At 35.8% G+C, this 17,688-nt stretch overlaps 2 protein-coding genes across 4 annotated transcripts in view; one reads left to right on the top strand and one right to left on the bottom strand.

Moving 5' to 3' along the window:
- The window catches only part of FIRRM (FIGNL1 interacting regulator of recombination and mitosis), a 73,941-nt gene extending 61,440 nt beyond the window's left edge, over positions 1-12,501 (bottom strand). The window contains exons 1-6 of one of the 2 annotated variants that reach the window (XM_056815508.1): positions 12,392-12,501; positions 10,107-10,147; positions 5,002-5,090; positions 3,853-3,957; positions 2,487-2,627; positions 1,356-1,521 (exon numbers count right to left, since the gene is read on the bottom strand). In XM_056815508.1, the coding sequence (XP_056671486.1) occupies positions 1,356-1,521; positions 2,487-2,627; positions 3,853-3,957; positions 5,002-5,090; positions 10,107-10,147; positions 12,392-12,501 (652 nt within the window). Of the gene's footprint in view, positions 1-1,355; positions 1,522-2,486; positions 2,628-3,852; positions 3,958-5,001; positions 5,091-10,106; positions 10,148-12,391 lie in introns of those variants that run through there. The other variant, XM_016429941.2, reaches the window with a different exon arrangement.
- A 159-nt stretch (positions 12,502-12,660) lies between these two features.
- On the top strand, positions 12,661-16,588 carry METTL18 (methyltransferase 18, RPL3 N3(tau)-histidine). 2 transcript variants are annotated; one of them, XM_007480752.2, is made up of 3 exons: positions 12,688-12,786; positions 13,717-14,007; positions 14,971-16,588. In XM_007480752.2, exon 3 carries the CDS (start codon positions 15,229-15,231, stop codon positions 16,354-16,356), a length of 1,128 nt encoding a protein of 375 aa, XP_007480814.2. In that variant the 5' UTR covers positions 12,688-12,786; positions 13,717-14,007; positions 14,971-15,228; the 3' UTR covers positions 16,357-16,588. The 2 variants fall into 2 exon arrangements, with proteins under 2 accessions (XP_001372447.2, XP_007480814.2); XM_001372410.4 differs by lacking the exon at positions 13,717-14,007 and having other exon boundaries at positions 12,661-12,786.
- Positions 16,589-17,688: the final 1,100 nt, after the last annotated feature.

Here is a 17,688-nt window from a genome sequence, read left to right as displayed (position 1 = left end):
AATAGCTCTTGAGGCTTTCATGTTCTGGTCTAGACTGGCAAGTCTTCATTCTCTAGGGTCTCTACCCCTGATTTCTAGATTTCAAAATCGTATTACTTAGCCAAGTAATTTCACCTCTCCATCCATACACTCTGTTTTTTAGTTCTCTTTTGTGTGTTGTCTTTCCCCATCAGAACATAAGCACCTTGAAGGCTACAATGGTCTTTTTTCACTTGTTTTTGTATTCTTAGTGCTTAGCACAGTGCCTGGCACACTTAATAAATTCTTGTTTCCTTTCTTCCTTTTTTCACATTCCTTCTCTTAAATGTTTAATCTCTCCTTCTCAACCAATTCTTTCACATCCTTTCTTTTGACCCTCTGCCCCATTCCTCCACTACCTCATTCTCTCCTCAGTGACAAACTTCTTCTAATAGTTATTCATACTTGTTGCCTCCATTGTGCTCATGTTCTTCTGATTGATGTTCTTATGGGTTTCATCTTCTTACTCATTCTTTAAAGTCCAATCTAAAAACCACCTCTTCCATTAAGCATTACTTAGTTAATCTCTCCCATCTTCTGCAGTCAACAATTCCATTCCTTCTTCAGATCTCATATAACATTTGTTTGCATCACCCTAATAAATTTATCATCTTATTGGTATTATAATTATCTCTAAGTTTATCTTATTCCTCATCTATAGGGGCAGGGGTTGTGCCTTATCTAAACTTTACATCTCTCCAGCACTTACCATAATGTTCTGTACACAGCAGATGAATTGAACAAAGCACATAGATGACCATTTACTATCAAGATAAATTAATTTATAACCTAATAAGGTGACCTGTAGAGCTAGTAAAATTTTGATACTTTCAATGTTTGTTTCTTTTTTGAAAAAAAAAAACACAAAAAACAACAAAAAACTAAAACTGAGACATACTTTCTAAAGTGATTTAAAAAATAAATCAGATTGTTCAAGAGTGAAATGTTAAACTGTTTTGCCATGCAAGCCTAAAATAAAGGCTAAGTGCTATGAAATGTGCCTAAACTACCCAAACATAGTTAGTTGGTCTGTGAAGATGCTAAATTCTGTTGCCTAGTATATGTGACCTAAATCTCAAACATTTTCAAAGAGACGTTACTGAGAAATAAGAACTAATGAGTTATCTTTTAATTGTCTAGGATTTGCAACTAAAATTTATGTTTTTTTTTGGAAAAAAAAAAGAAAGAAAATGAATTTAAAATATTATTCAATGATATTTATTTCATACTTAAACTGAGTGTTGAAACAATCATCTCTAGTACAGTGGTGGGCACAAGTGACACATAAAATGCAATTTTATACTGTTAACACGAGTGGACAAACCTTATCTACGCACCTGATGCCATATCTGAAATATCTTTCTCCTCTATCACTGAAGCATCCATACAGACCATATCCAGTAGTTCCATTAAGTGCTTCTGAAGGGAATAAGCCTCCTTGAAAAGGGCCTGAAGAAGATCTGAAACCAGGTGCAATCGTCCACAGTACACAGAATCACTATTCTGATTACAGATAAACATAAGAGAGAAAACAAATGAGAGCAAGTTCAAAGTCCATTTTGCAGCTAAAGGTTTAGGGTAATAGTTAGAGCTGGCTTTGGAGGCTGAAGCCCTAGGTTCAAATCTAGCCACAGATACATGGCTAGATAACCCCTGGAAAGTTACTTATGTTGCTCTCAGCATTCTTGGACAATTTTGGAGAATGAACTAACTGGCATTGGCAGAAGGAAAAGGCTTCACTCTACTCTCTCCCTATCAGGCCATCAGGGATTGAGAGATTGTTTTTTTCATTAACTCACAAAATGATCTTTTTCTGTGGTATGTTATATGTTTCATAGGTACAGAGTTTAAGAGGGGGGAGGTATTTATTTTTCAGTGCTTTCAATGAGCTGAAGCTGTTAATCATCCCAAAAGCCCAGCTTTTTAACACCAACATTTCCCCAGGGATGAGAAATGGCTATAAATCACAGAATTTCATGATTTTTGAATAACTGAATTTACAGATGATCCAAAAGGTAATGAAAATATATATGGTAAGCATAAATGAAAGTAGCATAAATCAGCAGAAAGGGAGGTAGGTTGCCCATATAGAAAGTAAAAGAGACAAAAGACAGTACAATCATTGTACTGGTATCTATAACCAAAACCAAAGGACATATACATACATACATACATATGTATATGTATGTATATATATATCCCTTGGGATCTGCATCTAATTCAGCCAGATTGGATGAAATGCCGAATCTCTATTTTCTAGGCAGATCAGTCGATCTCCTGGTAATCCTGTGACTTTGTACACTTTACTTTAACTTACTTTAACTTCCAAGGGCCTCAGTTTCCTCATTTGTAAAATGAGGGCATTGAACCAACTGATTCAACACACTTCCATTTCTAAAATTCCAATATGCTAGTGCCTAGCCACCTAATGTTTAGCTCAGGAATTCAGAATTCTAGTTGTTACTCACCTTGCAATGTACAAATGTGCTCTTGATTATGTGAAGGACTGAAGAGGGGAGGCTGTGTATATTCTCTAGAACTATGGGTTCCTGCAGGGTACAAACATGTTGTACACATCCTCTAAGAGCTCCTAAGAGTTGCACCATTGACTAGAAATAAGGAAGAAGATTAAATAATAAGGGCTCTAAATATATGCATGTGGATTTAAAATTGGTCTTGCTATATCATTCTTTTTTCTTTTAAATTATATTTATTTTCCCCAATTATGTGGAAAAACAATTTTTAACATTCATCTTTTGTAAAATTTAAGTTCCAAATTTTCTCCATTCTCTTTTCTTCCCACCATTTCCCCCCTCCCTGAGATAAACAATTCGATATATATTTTATACATGCAATCAATATCATTCTTTTTTTCAGGTAAATTAGGGTGAATTGAATCTAATATAGCAAACATTATTCACTATTTTCATGGTGCCACACTATGGATAGGGGACATGAAGACCAAAATTAAACTTTCCCTGCACCCAATAAGCTTACACTCTACTGGGGGGAAGGAAAGTGTATACAAAAAAAGGAAATATAAATTGAGGATATGTACAGAGAAAAAGAATATATACACAAATATGAATATGAATTCTTGATGTCAAGCATTTGTTTCTTATCTACAATTTCTAGCAACTAAATTTCAAACTCTGAATTGATCTTTAATAATACATAAAATGCATCAAAACAGAGAACTGAAAAGCATTTTTATCTGGAAAATTTCTCTGTAGTCTTCTCATCCTGGAAGATGCCTATGGCCCATCCTCTGTGAGTTCATCCCAGGAATCTCCATTTTGAGGAAGGGCCAGGCTAGCCCTATATTCACTTCTCTCTTATTTCTATTGCCTCTCTGGACTTCTTCCATGTCCCTTTCAGATACCTCTGTCACCTCAATTCCCTTGACTTTTCAACTCCCTTTCATGTGTTGTCTTCCCTCACTAGGATGTAGCTTCCTGAAGTCAAGTACTGCCTTTTTTTTTTGGCTTATCTTTGTAGTCCTGGTGTTTCGGACAATATCTGGTATATAGTAAATGCTTAATAAATGCTTGCAGACTTACTGTCCTATCTATATATTCTTTAAAAAAAAAACCCTTAACTTTCTGTCTTAAAATCAATATTAAGTATTGGTTCTAAGGCAGAAAAGTAGTAAGGGTTAGGTAATTGGGGCCAAATGACTTGGCCAGGGTCACATTGCTGAGAATTCTCTGAGGCCACATTTGAACCCAGGACCTCCTATCACCAGGTCTGTCTCTCTATTCACTAAGTTACCCAGTTGCTTCACTATATATTCTTTTAAGTTCTTTCCCCCTTATCCAAAAAGATTTTACTTACTTGTAAAATGTTCCTTAATGTAGCCTGGAGTTCTAAATTTTGGCTTGATAATTCTCTTGCCTGACTGGATAAATCATACATCATATCATCAAATAATTTTACAGTCTGTGAAAGTAGAGAAATTCAGACCAAAATAAACAGAAATTTCTAGCAAACAACTCAGTTATTTAAAGAACACAAAATAGCATACTTTGATTTTGTCTATTTATAGTACTTAACACTATCAACTTCCAAGATAAAAATTTAGAAAAACATTACATATTGTTATAACTCCTAGCTGAGAACATACAGATCTGAATTTCTCTTAACAAAAAAGACATCTGTTTTCTATATAACTCATAAAACCAAATTTCTAAATTCTAATTTTTATGGTGGAAAAATTTTAAATGCTAGGTTTCCCACTGGTTAATCATAATGAAGATACAAATTTAAAGTTGCTTTTTCCTCCCCCTAATAATGGTAAATAGGTTTATACCAAGTCACCTAACTATCCAACTATTCTATTTGACTCTATCTCTCTCTCTCTCAGACTGTGCAACAAAAACAAGGAAAGTGATGACTGTTATAAAATTTAGAATTCAAGGTGGTAACAGAGAAGTTACTTTGACCCTTACAGCTATAAATCCAAATAATTATGCATATGCTTTTGTTTTAGCTAATCATTAAATTTACTACCATGCTTTTTGGAGTAAAGGCAACAAATCTAAAAAAGAAGTCTTCTGAGAACTCATATAATCCTATAAACTGGTTAAATTTTCTTTTTGGTTATTTTTTTTTAAGATTCTGGTTACTTTTTCCCTAAGGCAACAGAATATCATAATTATTATTAAAATACATGAGAGAAAAATAAAATCAATGAATTTAATTGTTACATTATTGTCTAAGTGAAGGGCACATATACTGATAAAGTAATTTTGCCAAGGAGCAGTTAATAATTGTTTTAATCCCCTGGAGTACTGAGAAGTTAGGTGACTGGTCCAGGTTTACACAGCTAATATGGAACAGAGTCAAAGTATAACCCCAGGTCTTCCTGACTCCAATGCTGCCTCCCTAGTGATTAATATTCTAAATACAAATATATTCTAAGGTTAAAGCTTTCTTTCTTTCATTTGGTTTATAAATATATAATACTTTTAATAAATGTCATACCTTTGGTAATACTTGTGAAAAAAATGTCTGTTCCAATGCTAAGTGGTTGATATGAGGTAGAAACATTTCTGTAAGCATCTTCAGAACTCCTATAAAGATTTAAATGCTTTATGAAAAAACAAAAATCAAAACCAGCAAAATGATAGCAGAGACTAGAGTATATTGATATGCAGAAATATTCAAGTATGGGTCATGTTTTTTTCAAAATCACTATTACTGATGTCTTCTGTTTTTATATTACATCCATTACTGTGACTGTGAAAATGTGGGTTCAAGACTGTGAATTGCCAAAACTGTAAAAATAATTTTAGTGTCTTGATTTTATGTCAAAAATAAGTGGTCACCATGGGGAAAATTCCCAAATATGAAATACCCAAGTCAGCTGGGTTTTATGGAGATTGTAATTAATACGAATGAAGGAATTAAGGGAAGGGAGAGAGACAGAGTAAGAGGAAATAGTAGGAAAAGGCCTTTCTCTTTAAGAGAGAAAACTAAGTCAGTCTTTTATCCACTCACTGCAAGATTTTGTCCCAAGCAAAACTCCAACTAAGTTCAGAGGCCCAGCTATTCCAACTAGTCCGAACTCTCACTAGTCCGAACTCCCTCTAAGTTAAAGAGAGCCAGCTCCTTTTAAAGAGAAATTTCTCTTATGTCACCTCCCCTAAATTTTCACATCTACCAATCACAGTAGATGTTTTCCACAGGGCTGACCATTCTTTTTTTTTTTGAAATTTTTTTAAACATTATTTTATTTGGTCGTTTTTATACATTGTTCATTGGAAACAAAGATCGTTTTCTTTTCCTCCCCTCCCCCCCCCCCCCCCGCCTTTCCCTCTCCCATAGCCGACCCATGATTCCACTGGTTATCACATGTGTTCTTGACTCGAACCCATTTCCCTGTTGTTGGAATTTGCATTATAGTGTTCATTTAGAGTCTCTCCTCAGTCTTATCTCCTGCAACCCTGTAGTCAAGCAGTTGTTTTTCATCTGTGTTTTTACTCCTACAGTTTATCCTCTGCTTGTGGGTAGTATTTTTTTTTAGATCCCTGCAGATTGTTCAGGGAAATTGCATTGATACTAATGGAGAAGTCTATCACCTTCGATTGTACCACAATGTATCAGTCTCTGTGTATAATGTTTTCCTGGTTCTGCTCCTTTCGCTCTGCATCACTTCGTGGAGGTTGTTCCAGTCTCCATGGAATTCCTCCACTTTATTATTCCTTTGAGCACAATAGTATTCCATCACCAACATATACCACAATTTGTTCAGCCATTCCCCAATTGATGGGCATCCCCTCATTTTCCAATTTTTGGACACCACAAAGAGTGCAGCTATGAATATTCTTGTACAAGTCTTTTTGTCCATTATCTCTTTGGGGTACAAAGGGCTGACCATTCTTAATTCACATCTTCTTTTGTTAATCACCTTCCCTGAGTAGACTAAAACTTCACACCTCTTGCTAAGCGTGTCCTTTGTAAGTTGCTTGACCTTTTAGTGATAAATTTAACCTTTATAGGTACTTAGCACCCTTTTGTATCAGATCTAAAAATAGACCTAGCTTAAGGTTTTGGCTTCATTATAAGTATGAGTTAGGGACTTTTTTATTGTTCAGTAAGGAGTTTTACAACTTTATCTTCCCCTAAGGAATGATCAAGTACCTCCATTGTTTAAATGGGAAACACCCTTAACCAAATGTTCTAAGGTAGAGTCTGAGCAGTTTTAAGATTCACATTACACAATGCATCACTCTTCTCCAATTCCTTCCTAAAAGCCAATTCTTATACAAGAATAAAAAGAAGCATTAAAAAAATAAGCAAGTCTAGCTAAAATAGCAAAAAAAAAAAAAACAAATCTGGCATTACATGCAGTGTTCCATATTGACAGACCCCCACTTAAATAAATAAGTTCCTTTTCATCCTTTTTGGGGGATAAAGTTGGTCATCATAATTTCATAACATTCAGTTTCAATTTTTGGTTGTTCTCTCCATTTTCCCTGATGTAAGTTTTTACTGTTCCTTTTTTACTTTTTATCTGTTTAAACAAGTAAAATACAACAAACATTTATCAAGGGCCTACTATATGACAGGCACTGTACTAAACACTAAGAAAAATAAAGTCAGTCCCTACCCTCAAGGAGCTAACAATCTAATAGGGGAAGTCAAAACACAAAAGGAAGTGAAGGTGGGGTGGGAATAAGAGCAGGTATATAGGGGATAATAATGGTTGAGTCAAAATCCAGCAGAGAAGTTAGTATAAAATGAAGAATTGGCTGGGAACTAAGCTCTCCAAAAAGGGAAACAGTGGAAGGAATATTTTGCTCTGCCCTCCCAGCTGTTCAATCAGAGAAACAAAGGCAACTGAGGGTTCAAATGGGTATAAGTAGGAAAACTAAAGAAATCCCTATGATGATGAGCTTGGGGGGGGGGGATAGAAAATTGGGGGGAGTGGGAAGAACGATAATGGAAAAGAAAGCAAACAGAAGCAAACAAGAAGAAACCAAACAAATCTTTCCATTCATCCATGTATTCATCATATTCATAATTTCTCATGGTACAGTTAATATTCTATCACTACATTTATGTATTCACAATTTGTTTAATTATTCCTGAGATGGACATCTATTTTTAAATATCGAAAACCAAAGAAGGATGTGCTTCTAGAGAAAATATCAAATGGAATTATGCAAGTACAGAGACTAAACTTTTCATAACTTTTAACCCAGCATTCCCACTACTGGACATAGACCTCAATCAACCAACAAGTAATTATTAAGCACTGTGCCAGGCACTGTGGATACAAGTTCAAAGAAACTGTCCCTAATTGTGAGAAGCTTACATCTGAATGAGGATCACAAGTAAAAAAAAAAAGTAATTTCATACAGTGTAAATACAAAGTAAATAAATACTAATATATAGAAAGCAGTGAAATGAAAGATTTTTGGGACAGAAGGCACTAGCATCCAGGGGATCAGAAAAAAAGTTTCTTGAAGAAAATGGTAGTTTCAGCTACATATTAAAGGAAGAGAGAGACTCCATGTGATCAAAGTAAGAAGGAAATACATTCCAGGTAAGGACACCTAACAATGCAGAAGCCTAGAAGTGGGAAATTGAGTGAGGAACAGAGATAAGTTCAGTTTTACTTAATTTCAGAAGGCAAGAAGAGAAGTAATGCCCAAAAAAGGCTAGAAAGAAGAGTTGAGGCCAAATTGTGCAGCATTTTAAAAGCTAGACAGGAGAAAAAAAATCAAGGTACAACTACAGCTGTAGATAAGCAGAATTCTTTACCAATAAAAGGATATAGGTAATCAGAAAAAATAAAAGATATTTCAATTTAAGTTGAAAATTGAAAATGATTTGTAAGAAGGATGGGGACTGGGGGGGGGGGCATGGGGTGGAGACAGGATAATGACTTTGTATCAAATACCTCTGATAAGGATCCAATCACCAATATATTATATAGGGAAGTAAATCAAATAGGAAAGACCAGAAGCCATTCCCTAGTGGAAAGTGGTTAAAAGATATGAATAAATAGTTTTTGTAATAATTGCAAACTATTAATAACCATATAAAGAATTGCTCCAGATCACTAATTATATAAGAAATGAAAATAAAAACAAATTTGGGGTTACTTTTCACACCAAGAAAATTGGCAAAAATCACAAGAGAAGAGAATGTTAGAAGAACAGTAGAATGACAAATACACTAAGAAGAGTTGTGAATTCACCAAAGAATTCTGGAAAGTAAATTATTCAGTAACTAAAATGTCCATAACCTTTAACCCAGGGATCCAATTGCTAGGCAAATAAACTAAAGAGAGAAATGATTAAAAAAAAAAGGTTCAATTATATACCAAAACATTTATTTTGGCACTATTTGTAGAAGCAAAAAACTGGAAATAAAATTAACTCTCATTGACTGGGGGATGACTGAATAAATTTGTGATACTTTAGTGTAAAGAAATATTAAAAATTGTGCTATATAGAAATGATGAATATGAAGGATACAGAAAAGCATGAGAAGACTTACATGAACTGCTGCAAAAAGAAGTGGTACCAGGAAAATAACATAATGACAATAACATAAGTAGAAAGGACAACAAAAACTAAACCATTATTTTGTTCAATTATATCCAAACTTGACACCCTACCCCACCAAAAGAGAAAGTACTTTTCTCCTTTTAAAAAGATATGGGGCTATGGGTTAGGAACATGGAATTTACTGAAATACTAGTTTGATGTGTTAATTCTGCTAAACTGGTTTTCCAGTGGGGGGTTTTGCTCTTCCCCTCCCTCCCTTTGTTATTTGTGTGCCCTCTGGGAGTATAAAGCACAACCCATTTTTGACAAACACTTTTAACACCATCATCATAATAGCTGGCATTTTTACAGTCTATAAGGTTTACTTTACATATGTTAACTCATTTGATCCTCAGGATAACCATAAGAGGAAGGCATTATTACTATGCCCAAACTTAATCCCAGAGCAGAAAGCTATAACTCCCTCCCTAAAAGAGAGGGATTAATGGGAAGGGGGCAATTAAGAGGGGAAATAATTTAATTGTAATAACAAAAGGCATCAACAAAACTTTTTTAAATTAAAATAAGCATTTTTTAAAATAAGGAAACTCTCTCTACCAATGCAAGTTAGCATTTTATCTACAACATACCTTAAAGAGTTGTCTAGATCACTAAGAGGCTAAGTGTCCAGCTCAGGGTCATAGAGGATCCTTAGTCTTTCTGATTCTGAGTTCAACTCTCTATCAACTTCACCAACTTGCTCTCTTTTGAATTCTAAATTCTACAAATTATATATACAAACTTAACCATATACCACATAGCTAAAAATCTGAAAAAGACAGATTCTGATATTATTTAAAAGTGTAATTAAAATTTCCTTTTTGAATAGAGAAAACACTTTAACTTGAGAACTGGGTCAAATACTTTAAGTTCACTAAAAGTAAAGGTAGCTTTAAAGAAACTAAAAAATGGGAATTGACATTTTCCAGTAAATAAGCACAATAATAAAAGGCATTTCCACTGAGATGTAGAATCCAGACTTTGCTGAAACCAAATTAAGAACCACACAATCAAAATATTCTTACTTACGTATGTGCTCATTCCAGTTGTCAGAACACTGATATTTAGAGTAAATTAATTAAGGAATACCCAATATAACTTAAAATGTCTGCCACTTTCCAACAACATGGAATTATAGTCATTTCAATAAGAACACACATATGAATATGAATAGAAATATGAATACAAATGTAAACGACATTTTAATTGAACATTAGAAATTCTCTTAGTACAGATCTCAACAAAAATCCCATCTAATACTGAGGCACAATCAAGCCAATTCAACATCAAGTCATTGTTTAGTGTAGTAAGTTATTTGTTACCTTTCTTACTCTAAGGTTTGAGTAAACTGAACACTTATTTAGATCTGGAAAGAATCTTACTTAACCCATTCCTTTAACAGATGAGGAAGAAATTGAGGTCCAAATAAATTAAGTAACTTGCAATGTGGCAAAGCCAGGATCCAAAACCAGCTCTTTTGACACCAAATCTAACTACTGTATTATACTGTGTGTTTAGTATTAGGAGCTTGAGAAAATATCTAGTTTTATTCAATGTAATGAAGGTGCAACACCATATTATAACATTCTTTCTACAAATATTAATGGGGGGGAGGGGCAGCTAGGTGGATCAGTGGATTGAGAGACAGTCCTAGAGAGAGAAGGTTCTGGGATCAAATCTGGCCTCAGACGTTTCCTAGCTGTGTGACCCTGGGCAAGTCATGAACTCCAATTGTCCAGCCCTTACCACTCTTCTGCCTTGGAAACAATTACTTAGTATTGACTCCAAGATGAAAGTAAAGGTTGAAAATAATAATAATAGTGAGCTCCAAATATAAGTTACTGATATCATTTTCCTTGAATAAACATATAAAAATTAAAAAAAAATTCATGGATCCCAAATTAAGAACCCTTGGTATAGGAAGCCTCACTGGGCTCTTTCCTCACTTGCAAAACCCTGAGAGGGCTGGACAAGTCTTTTCTACTTATAGTAGTCTGAGATTTTTATATTAATATTTTAGAGCTAATGAGGTTAACTATTAAATATAAGGTTTTACCTCACCCCAAAATCAAGATTGAATACACCTTGGCTTAAGTTCCAGCTCCAACACTTAGAACCTGTGTGATCTCAAGCCAATATCTTAGTCTCTCAGATCCTATTCCTTCATCTATAAAAAGAAAAAAAAATACTTGCAATACCTTAACAAAGTTGTTGTAAATAATAACTTATAAATTACTGTTATCTTCACAGAATTCAAGGACACTTGCTCCTAAATGCAAATCAGCATTATTCTACCAAATTCTAACATTTAACTAGTCATCCAAAAGTTTTTAGTCTTAAGGTATGTTCTTTTTTTTTTACCTTCCACATTATAAAATTCACTTTCAAAAATATTATTCTGATGAAATCATCCCTGTGATCTTAAAATACATTAGTTGGAGGTGAAAAGGGATCTTAAAGGCTATCTAAGATAGTAGTAGTCCCTCATTAAGGGACATGTATTAAGAATTAAAACCCAGGGCAATGGCGACTTGCTAAAGTTTCTGAGTTAGATTCCTCACTTCAAACCCAGCATCTATCCACAAGGGTTGCCTCTTATCATCTAATTCAAACTCCTCTGTTCACAGCTTAAAAAAAAGTCCTGGAGAGGTTAAGTGAGTTTTCTCAATTAATAGAGGTGGTCATCTGAAGCACTGTTATAATTACTTTTGTTATTTATAGATTTACATAGTTTATGTTAGTTATATAATATTTATATAGTTCTATCTGCTATAATTACTTAGGAAGAAGCATTTGGAATCCAAATACTTTTACAAAGTCATAGATGTGGCTGAGCATGTCCTAAACTGTCCCAGAGTTGACTCTCTTTTACAGTTTGGCAGTGGAGATCTTTCAGGCTAGTCAAAATGACCGGTAGTAAGAATTTTTCCATGAAGGGTCATCAACATAACGGCAGCGGCAAAAAGCATTTATGGTGCACCCGGGGAGTCAAGGGTACTATAGAAGCAAAGGAGAATCACAAAAACACGCTGAAGAGAGTGAGGGCGGGGAAAGAGACGTGGAGAGCAAACAGATTACGGGTACAAATTCTCGCCAACCACTCCTGAATTCTAAATAAGGGGAGCCCGGCGACTCGTCCCACCACTAACTTCAGGATATAAAAGAAAACGTATCTCCTTTTTCTCCAGCTTAGGTAGTACGCAGGAGCGAATCGCGCGCATACGCATCCCGCCCACCCTCTCTACCCAGCGGATGAGTTGGGGAGGTACGGGGAGCTACGCATGCTGCCGACCCAGGGGATAATCAAGGATATGAGAAGCTGGGGCAGGACGGAAGGCAGCTCCTGACGACATAAGTCCTCGGACCAGCCTGCCAGCTCTTCCAGCACGACGGTACTCGGTGGCTCCGCGTGGCCCTGAGACATCCTCTCAGCAGAAAAAAAAAATCCCGCCACTTCAAATCAGATCTGTCCCGCCCTCTTCTAGCGCCGGGGAAAAAAAAAAAATTCTCCGCCGTCCCGGCAAGCTTTGCGAACTCCCCAAGCTTCCTGCCAACCGTGGTTTAGGATTGGAGTAGAGCGGAGGGGTGGAGTTATTGCGCATGAACATTCAAGCGCCTTCCGGAAAGTGGAAGACGGTGCTGTACTTTAAGGATCCCTAAGTGGAAGACTGGAATCCCAGGATCCGGACCCTGACAGTGGCCAGATGGGGTGAGGAGGGGAAGCAGGAGGGTGTCAGGTTCCCTAGTAGTGGCTGGACAAGAGTCTGGGCCCACGGCCTTAGGGAAGGCTTGAACCCGGAAAGCCGCCACTGGACTTCAGAGGAGGTTTGAGTCACACATGTGGAATGTGGTTCTTTGGGAGAATCAAGTACCAAAAGTGACCCCAAAAGCCCAGGACCTGATGAAACAGTTAAAGGGCAGCCCCAGACTAGGTTTAGGCAGATAGCTAGCACAGGGGATAGACCCGTGGGCCCGGGAAACCTGAGTTCAAAGCTAAAATGGAGTCGATGGACCCTACTTCTCAGGGTTGTTCAATTCTACCAACATTTATTATGTGCTAGGTACTTTGCTAAGCTCCAGGGATACAAAAAGAAGAAGAGTTCCTGCTCTTAAGAAGTTTACAATTTAATGGGAGAGGCAACATGTAAACAAATGATACAAAGCAAGTTCTATACAGAATAAATAAGAAATAAATAATAGAGAGAAGATAGTAGAATTAAGAGGGGTTGGGGAAGGCGTTCTGTAGGAAGTGGGATTTTAGAGGATTATGTGTCATAATATTTGTAAAGTGATTTGCAAAGAAAACTAAATGTTATATTAAGTGGTAGCTATTATTGTTAGACTTGAGATCAGAAAGACCTGGTCTAAATTCGGTTTCTGTGCTTTGCAAACAAATCTCAATGGGCTATTAAATGGTAGCTAGCAATTGTTACTGTTATTAATACAAGTCTTGGGATCAGAAAGACCTCTTCTAAACCCTGCCCCTGCTGCTTAACTGGATTTGGGCAAATCACTTTTCTAAGCCTGCATTTCTTTATCTGTAATGGAATAAAAGTAGTAGTGACTATTTGTCAATTGACAAAATATTATGTAAATGTCAGTCATTATCTCCTTAATCATTATTTTGAAAACCAATTAGGAGCCCTGCTGAAGGTGAACCAGCCTTGGAAACAGAGTCTACTACCTTTCATTGCTGCCTTTGTCTCCTTGCCTACCTTGGGTGAACCCCTGGAAGGATATGTATCCTTGGCCTGCTTTCACTGCCTCTAAAATGAAGGGTTTTTACCCTATGATCTCCAAAGTCTGTCTGTTCCAGTGCTACATGTGACCAAATTTAACCCCCCTCCTTTGGAAAAAAAAGAAAGAAATTGAATCCTAGAGAGTTTGAGAGATGACTTTCTCAAATCCTGAAGTACATACCTGACCATTGGTAAGGTTCCTAGGAGTATTAGGCAAGACAAAGATCTTCTCCTGTGTGTAATTATTTTTGTAAATTTGTTGTGGGAGAAAACACACCCAAGTTTGTAGAGTCTCACTCCAAGAATGGGAGACTCCATATCAATCCAGAAGTAAGAAAAGAATTTTATTTGAAGTGATTTATGGTGGTATAATAGCCTAATAGCTGGTGGAATAGATGGAATAGTCTGGGCTAACCTGGTAGCTTTAGGGCTGTTGGACAAGCCTAGAGGCTTATAGAGTGACCTCTCTGGAGCTGATAGTATGGAATAGCAGCTTCCATTGAGGAATGACATCTTCTATACCCTGTGATTCAGGCAGGATTGGCATATTTTTAGGGGTCTGGGAGCTTGTCATCTCCCATTCCAAATTCAAGTGGAAGTATGTTTTGGTGTTTATTGCCAGAGGGAATGAGGAGCATGTTCAAGTTTGGGGGATTCTTCAGGAATGCCAGTGTCCAATGCATAGGTTCCATATTCCCCCATTGTCTAACTTGTCATCATTTGTCAATGTGGGAGGTCTTGCTGCCCTTCTCTAATGAGAACATGGGTGGGGGAGGGGAGAGATATGGTACATTGGAGAAACACTATAGATAATTATGTCTTTCAGTTCTAAGAACAATATGAGTAATTAATAAAAACAGATTAGGCATAAAGCTGATGCCCAGTATAGAATATTACAGATCCAGCATACAGAATGGATAATTGATCAATTGGTAGTTCATGCTTGATTAATGCTAAAACTGAATTTGCAGTTGATGTTTAACCTGTGCTAATTAATGAGAAATGCAGGATTTCAGAGTATGAGGCCCTTCCCATTATTACTACCCTCACTGCCCACTGTCAGCCCACATCAGATTGAGGTATTTATATCATAGGTCAGGGAATTCTGACATTCTGGTTTGATAAATTCAGTTTTGTTTCTTTTCTTCCTGTAGCAAAATTGAGAGATGTTATATGCATGCAAGGCAACAGTGAACTCAGGAAGATTCCTCTTGTGGCTACAGATCTGGAGAGATTTTTTTTTTTATCACAGCAAGTCACTAATGGCATATTTCAGGAAGAATTTCTTTTAACCAGTTCTTTTGATGAGTGTTGAAATTTCCTAAAGTCAGTAGTGACTTTCACCATAACTTCATATTGTTTATGTTTATAAATCACTTTGCATACAAGAGTTCTGTGCATTTAATGAGAAAATGACATTCCAGTTTAATTTTACTATAGATAGCCACCAAGAAAATGAATTAACATCCCTTGGAGATGAGACCTCAGGCCTGGAATCTTCAGCAAAAACATCACTCTTAGGGAGTCAGAAAGGAAACCTGAAAGGTGGAAAATGGTCCTCAGAAGAATGTTATTTATCAGAGGAGCCATTGTGGGGATGCAAATCATCACCAAAACTTCAGGTTTTTCAAGACTATGACAACTCATTGGCTAATTCAGATGAAATTACAAGGGATTTGGGGCCCAAAGAAAAAGAGTCTTATTTAAAAGTTGCCAAAGAACATGATGTCCCTAAAGATTTAAAGAAAGTGGTAGAAGATAAAGTGGTAGAAGTTATACCAGATCTTCAGCATATGAATTTGTCAATAGTGAAAATGGCCTTTTTGAAAGACAACTCTTGCGGAGAAGACATAGTATCCAAAAGCTTTTCTTTTCACTCTGATCTCATCACAGGTATCTATGAAGGAGGTTTGAAGGTCTGGGAGTGTACTTTTGATCTTCTTGCTTATTTATGGGATGAAAAAATACAGTTTGCTGGGAAAAGAGTATTGGATCTTGGCTGTGGAGCAGGGCTTCTGGGTATAATTGCCCTCAAGGGAAAAGCTAAAGAAATCCACTTTCAAGATTATAATAGCACTGTAATTGATGAAGTAACCATCCCAAATGTAATAGTGAACTCCACTTTTGAATGTGAAGATGATGAAGTAAATGAGCCAGATTTGAAAAGAAGGAAGATCTTGAACCCTACACAAGAACTTTGCATCAAATGTCGATTCTTTTCTGGAGAATGGTATGAGTTTTCCAAACTTGTGCTAAGTAGCAAAAAAGCTTTTGCAAAATATGACATCATTCTTACCTCTGAGACCATTTATAATCCAAGTTATTATAGTTCTTTCCACCAAACTTTAGCTAGTTTGTTGGATGAAAATGGACAGGTGTTCTTAGCAAGTAAAGCACATTATTTTGGTGTTGGAGGAGGTATTCATCTCTTTCAGAAGTATGTAGAAGAAAGGAATGTATTTGAAACTAGTACACTTAGAATAATTGATGAAGGACTAAAGAGGGTCTTAATTAAAATGGCCTTTAAGCAGACCCATTGAAGTCCAAATTCATTCCTTTGTTTTCATTGTATTCAACTGTTGACTAAAAGATTTTTGCTCTAAGAATCAATTTTCTATATATATTATGATCTCTTTATGAAATCGACCCAGTGTTACCTTCCTTGTTTTCTTTTCTTTATAAAATAAGAGGTCATCTATGGTGAAAGACAGGAATCATGAGAAACTGATATACCTGAACACCCTTTATTAAATTGATAATTTTGGAATCAAATCCTGTGTTCTTCATTCTCATTTGATATTAAATGAAGCAATTCTCACAAATATTTACAAACTGTTATTCAAAACTTGCAAACTTCCTTTCCAACTTTTTAGACCTAATTCAAAGATAGTATCTAGTCAGATGTTCTTGGTATTAGTTTTAAAAAGGTTCCAGACAAACATGAAGCACAGTGCCAAATCTTGGTACAATCTTAAATTTTAATAACTTCAGAAATGCTCCAAACTTAGAAAAAAATTTGAAATGTTAATTATTAAAATTTTTTAAATACTGATATATTTAGCCAGTTCTTGAACTTTAAAATCTTTAATCAGACACTGCTAAGTGGCAAGAAAGGATTGCATTTGTAATCCTAGCCTTAAGGACATCCCAACAAAAAGGTTTCATGCATGTGTGACAGTTTGGATATGACCTCATAAGAGACAGCCTAATGTAGATAGATCAGAAATGGCCAATCAAAAGGACGTCCTCTACCAATCCTTTGGTTTAAAAAAGTGTCACCCAAACACTGTCACACAATGCAAAATGACAAGATGCTTGCATCTTATTAAAATATTTTATTCAGAAAACTAAATTGGCATAAAGGAAATGTAAATAAGTTTTCAAATTTTTTTATAAGTTTGGAACATTTCTACTTCTGGAGTTATTAAAGTTTACCACTTCTAGATTTGGGGAAACCTTGTATAGAAAGTAATCAAATTTATTCTAGGAGTTTTTAAAGTTTTAATTTGTGCAGTGGTTATTAAGTAAATAATTTAGTGGTAGAGAAAAATAGAAAAGTAAAGTTACACAACTTTTGACTGATCCAATAGAATTTAGGATTCCCAAGGGAAATAAGGATTTATTATGTGCTGGTACTAAGAATACAGATCCCCATGAATGAAACAACCAAAGCTTATGGAGAAGAAAGAAAGGAATAATCATTTCTATGTAACCTACAATGTGCAAGTCACTATTTTAAAGCACTTTAGAAATATATCCTTTGATTGTTATAACAACCCTGGGAACTAAGTGATAATATTATCTCCATTTTACAGTTGACAAAACAGATAAACCAGTTAAGTGACTTACCCAGGGTCACAAAAATGTGAAAT

The sequence above is a fragment of the Monodelphis domestica genome, chromosome 2 (assembly GCF_027887165.1).
Source record: "Monodelphis domestica isolate mMonDom1 chromosome 2, mMonDom1.pri, whole genome shotgun sequence".
NCBI lineage: Eukaryota > Metazoa > Chordata > Mammalia > Didelphimorphia > Didelphidae > Monodelphis > Monodelphis domestica.
This window is presented reverse-complemented; position numbering and strand designations above follow the sequence as displayed.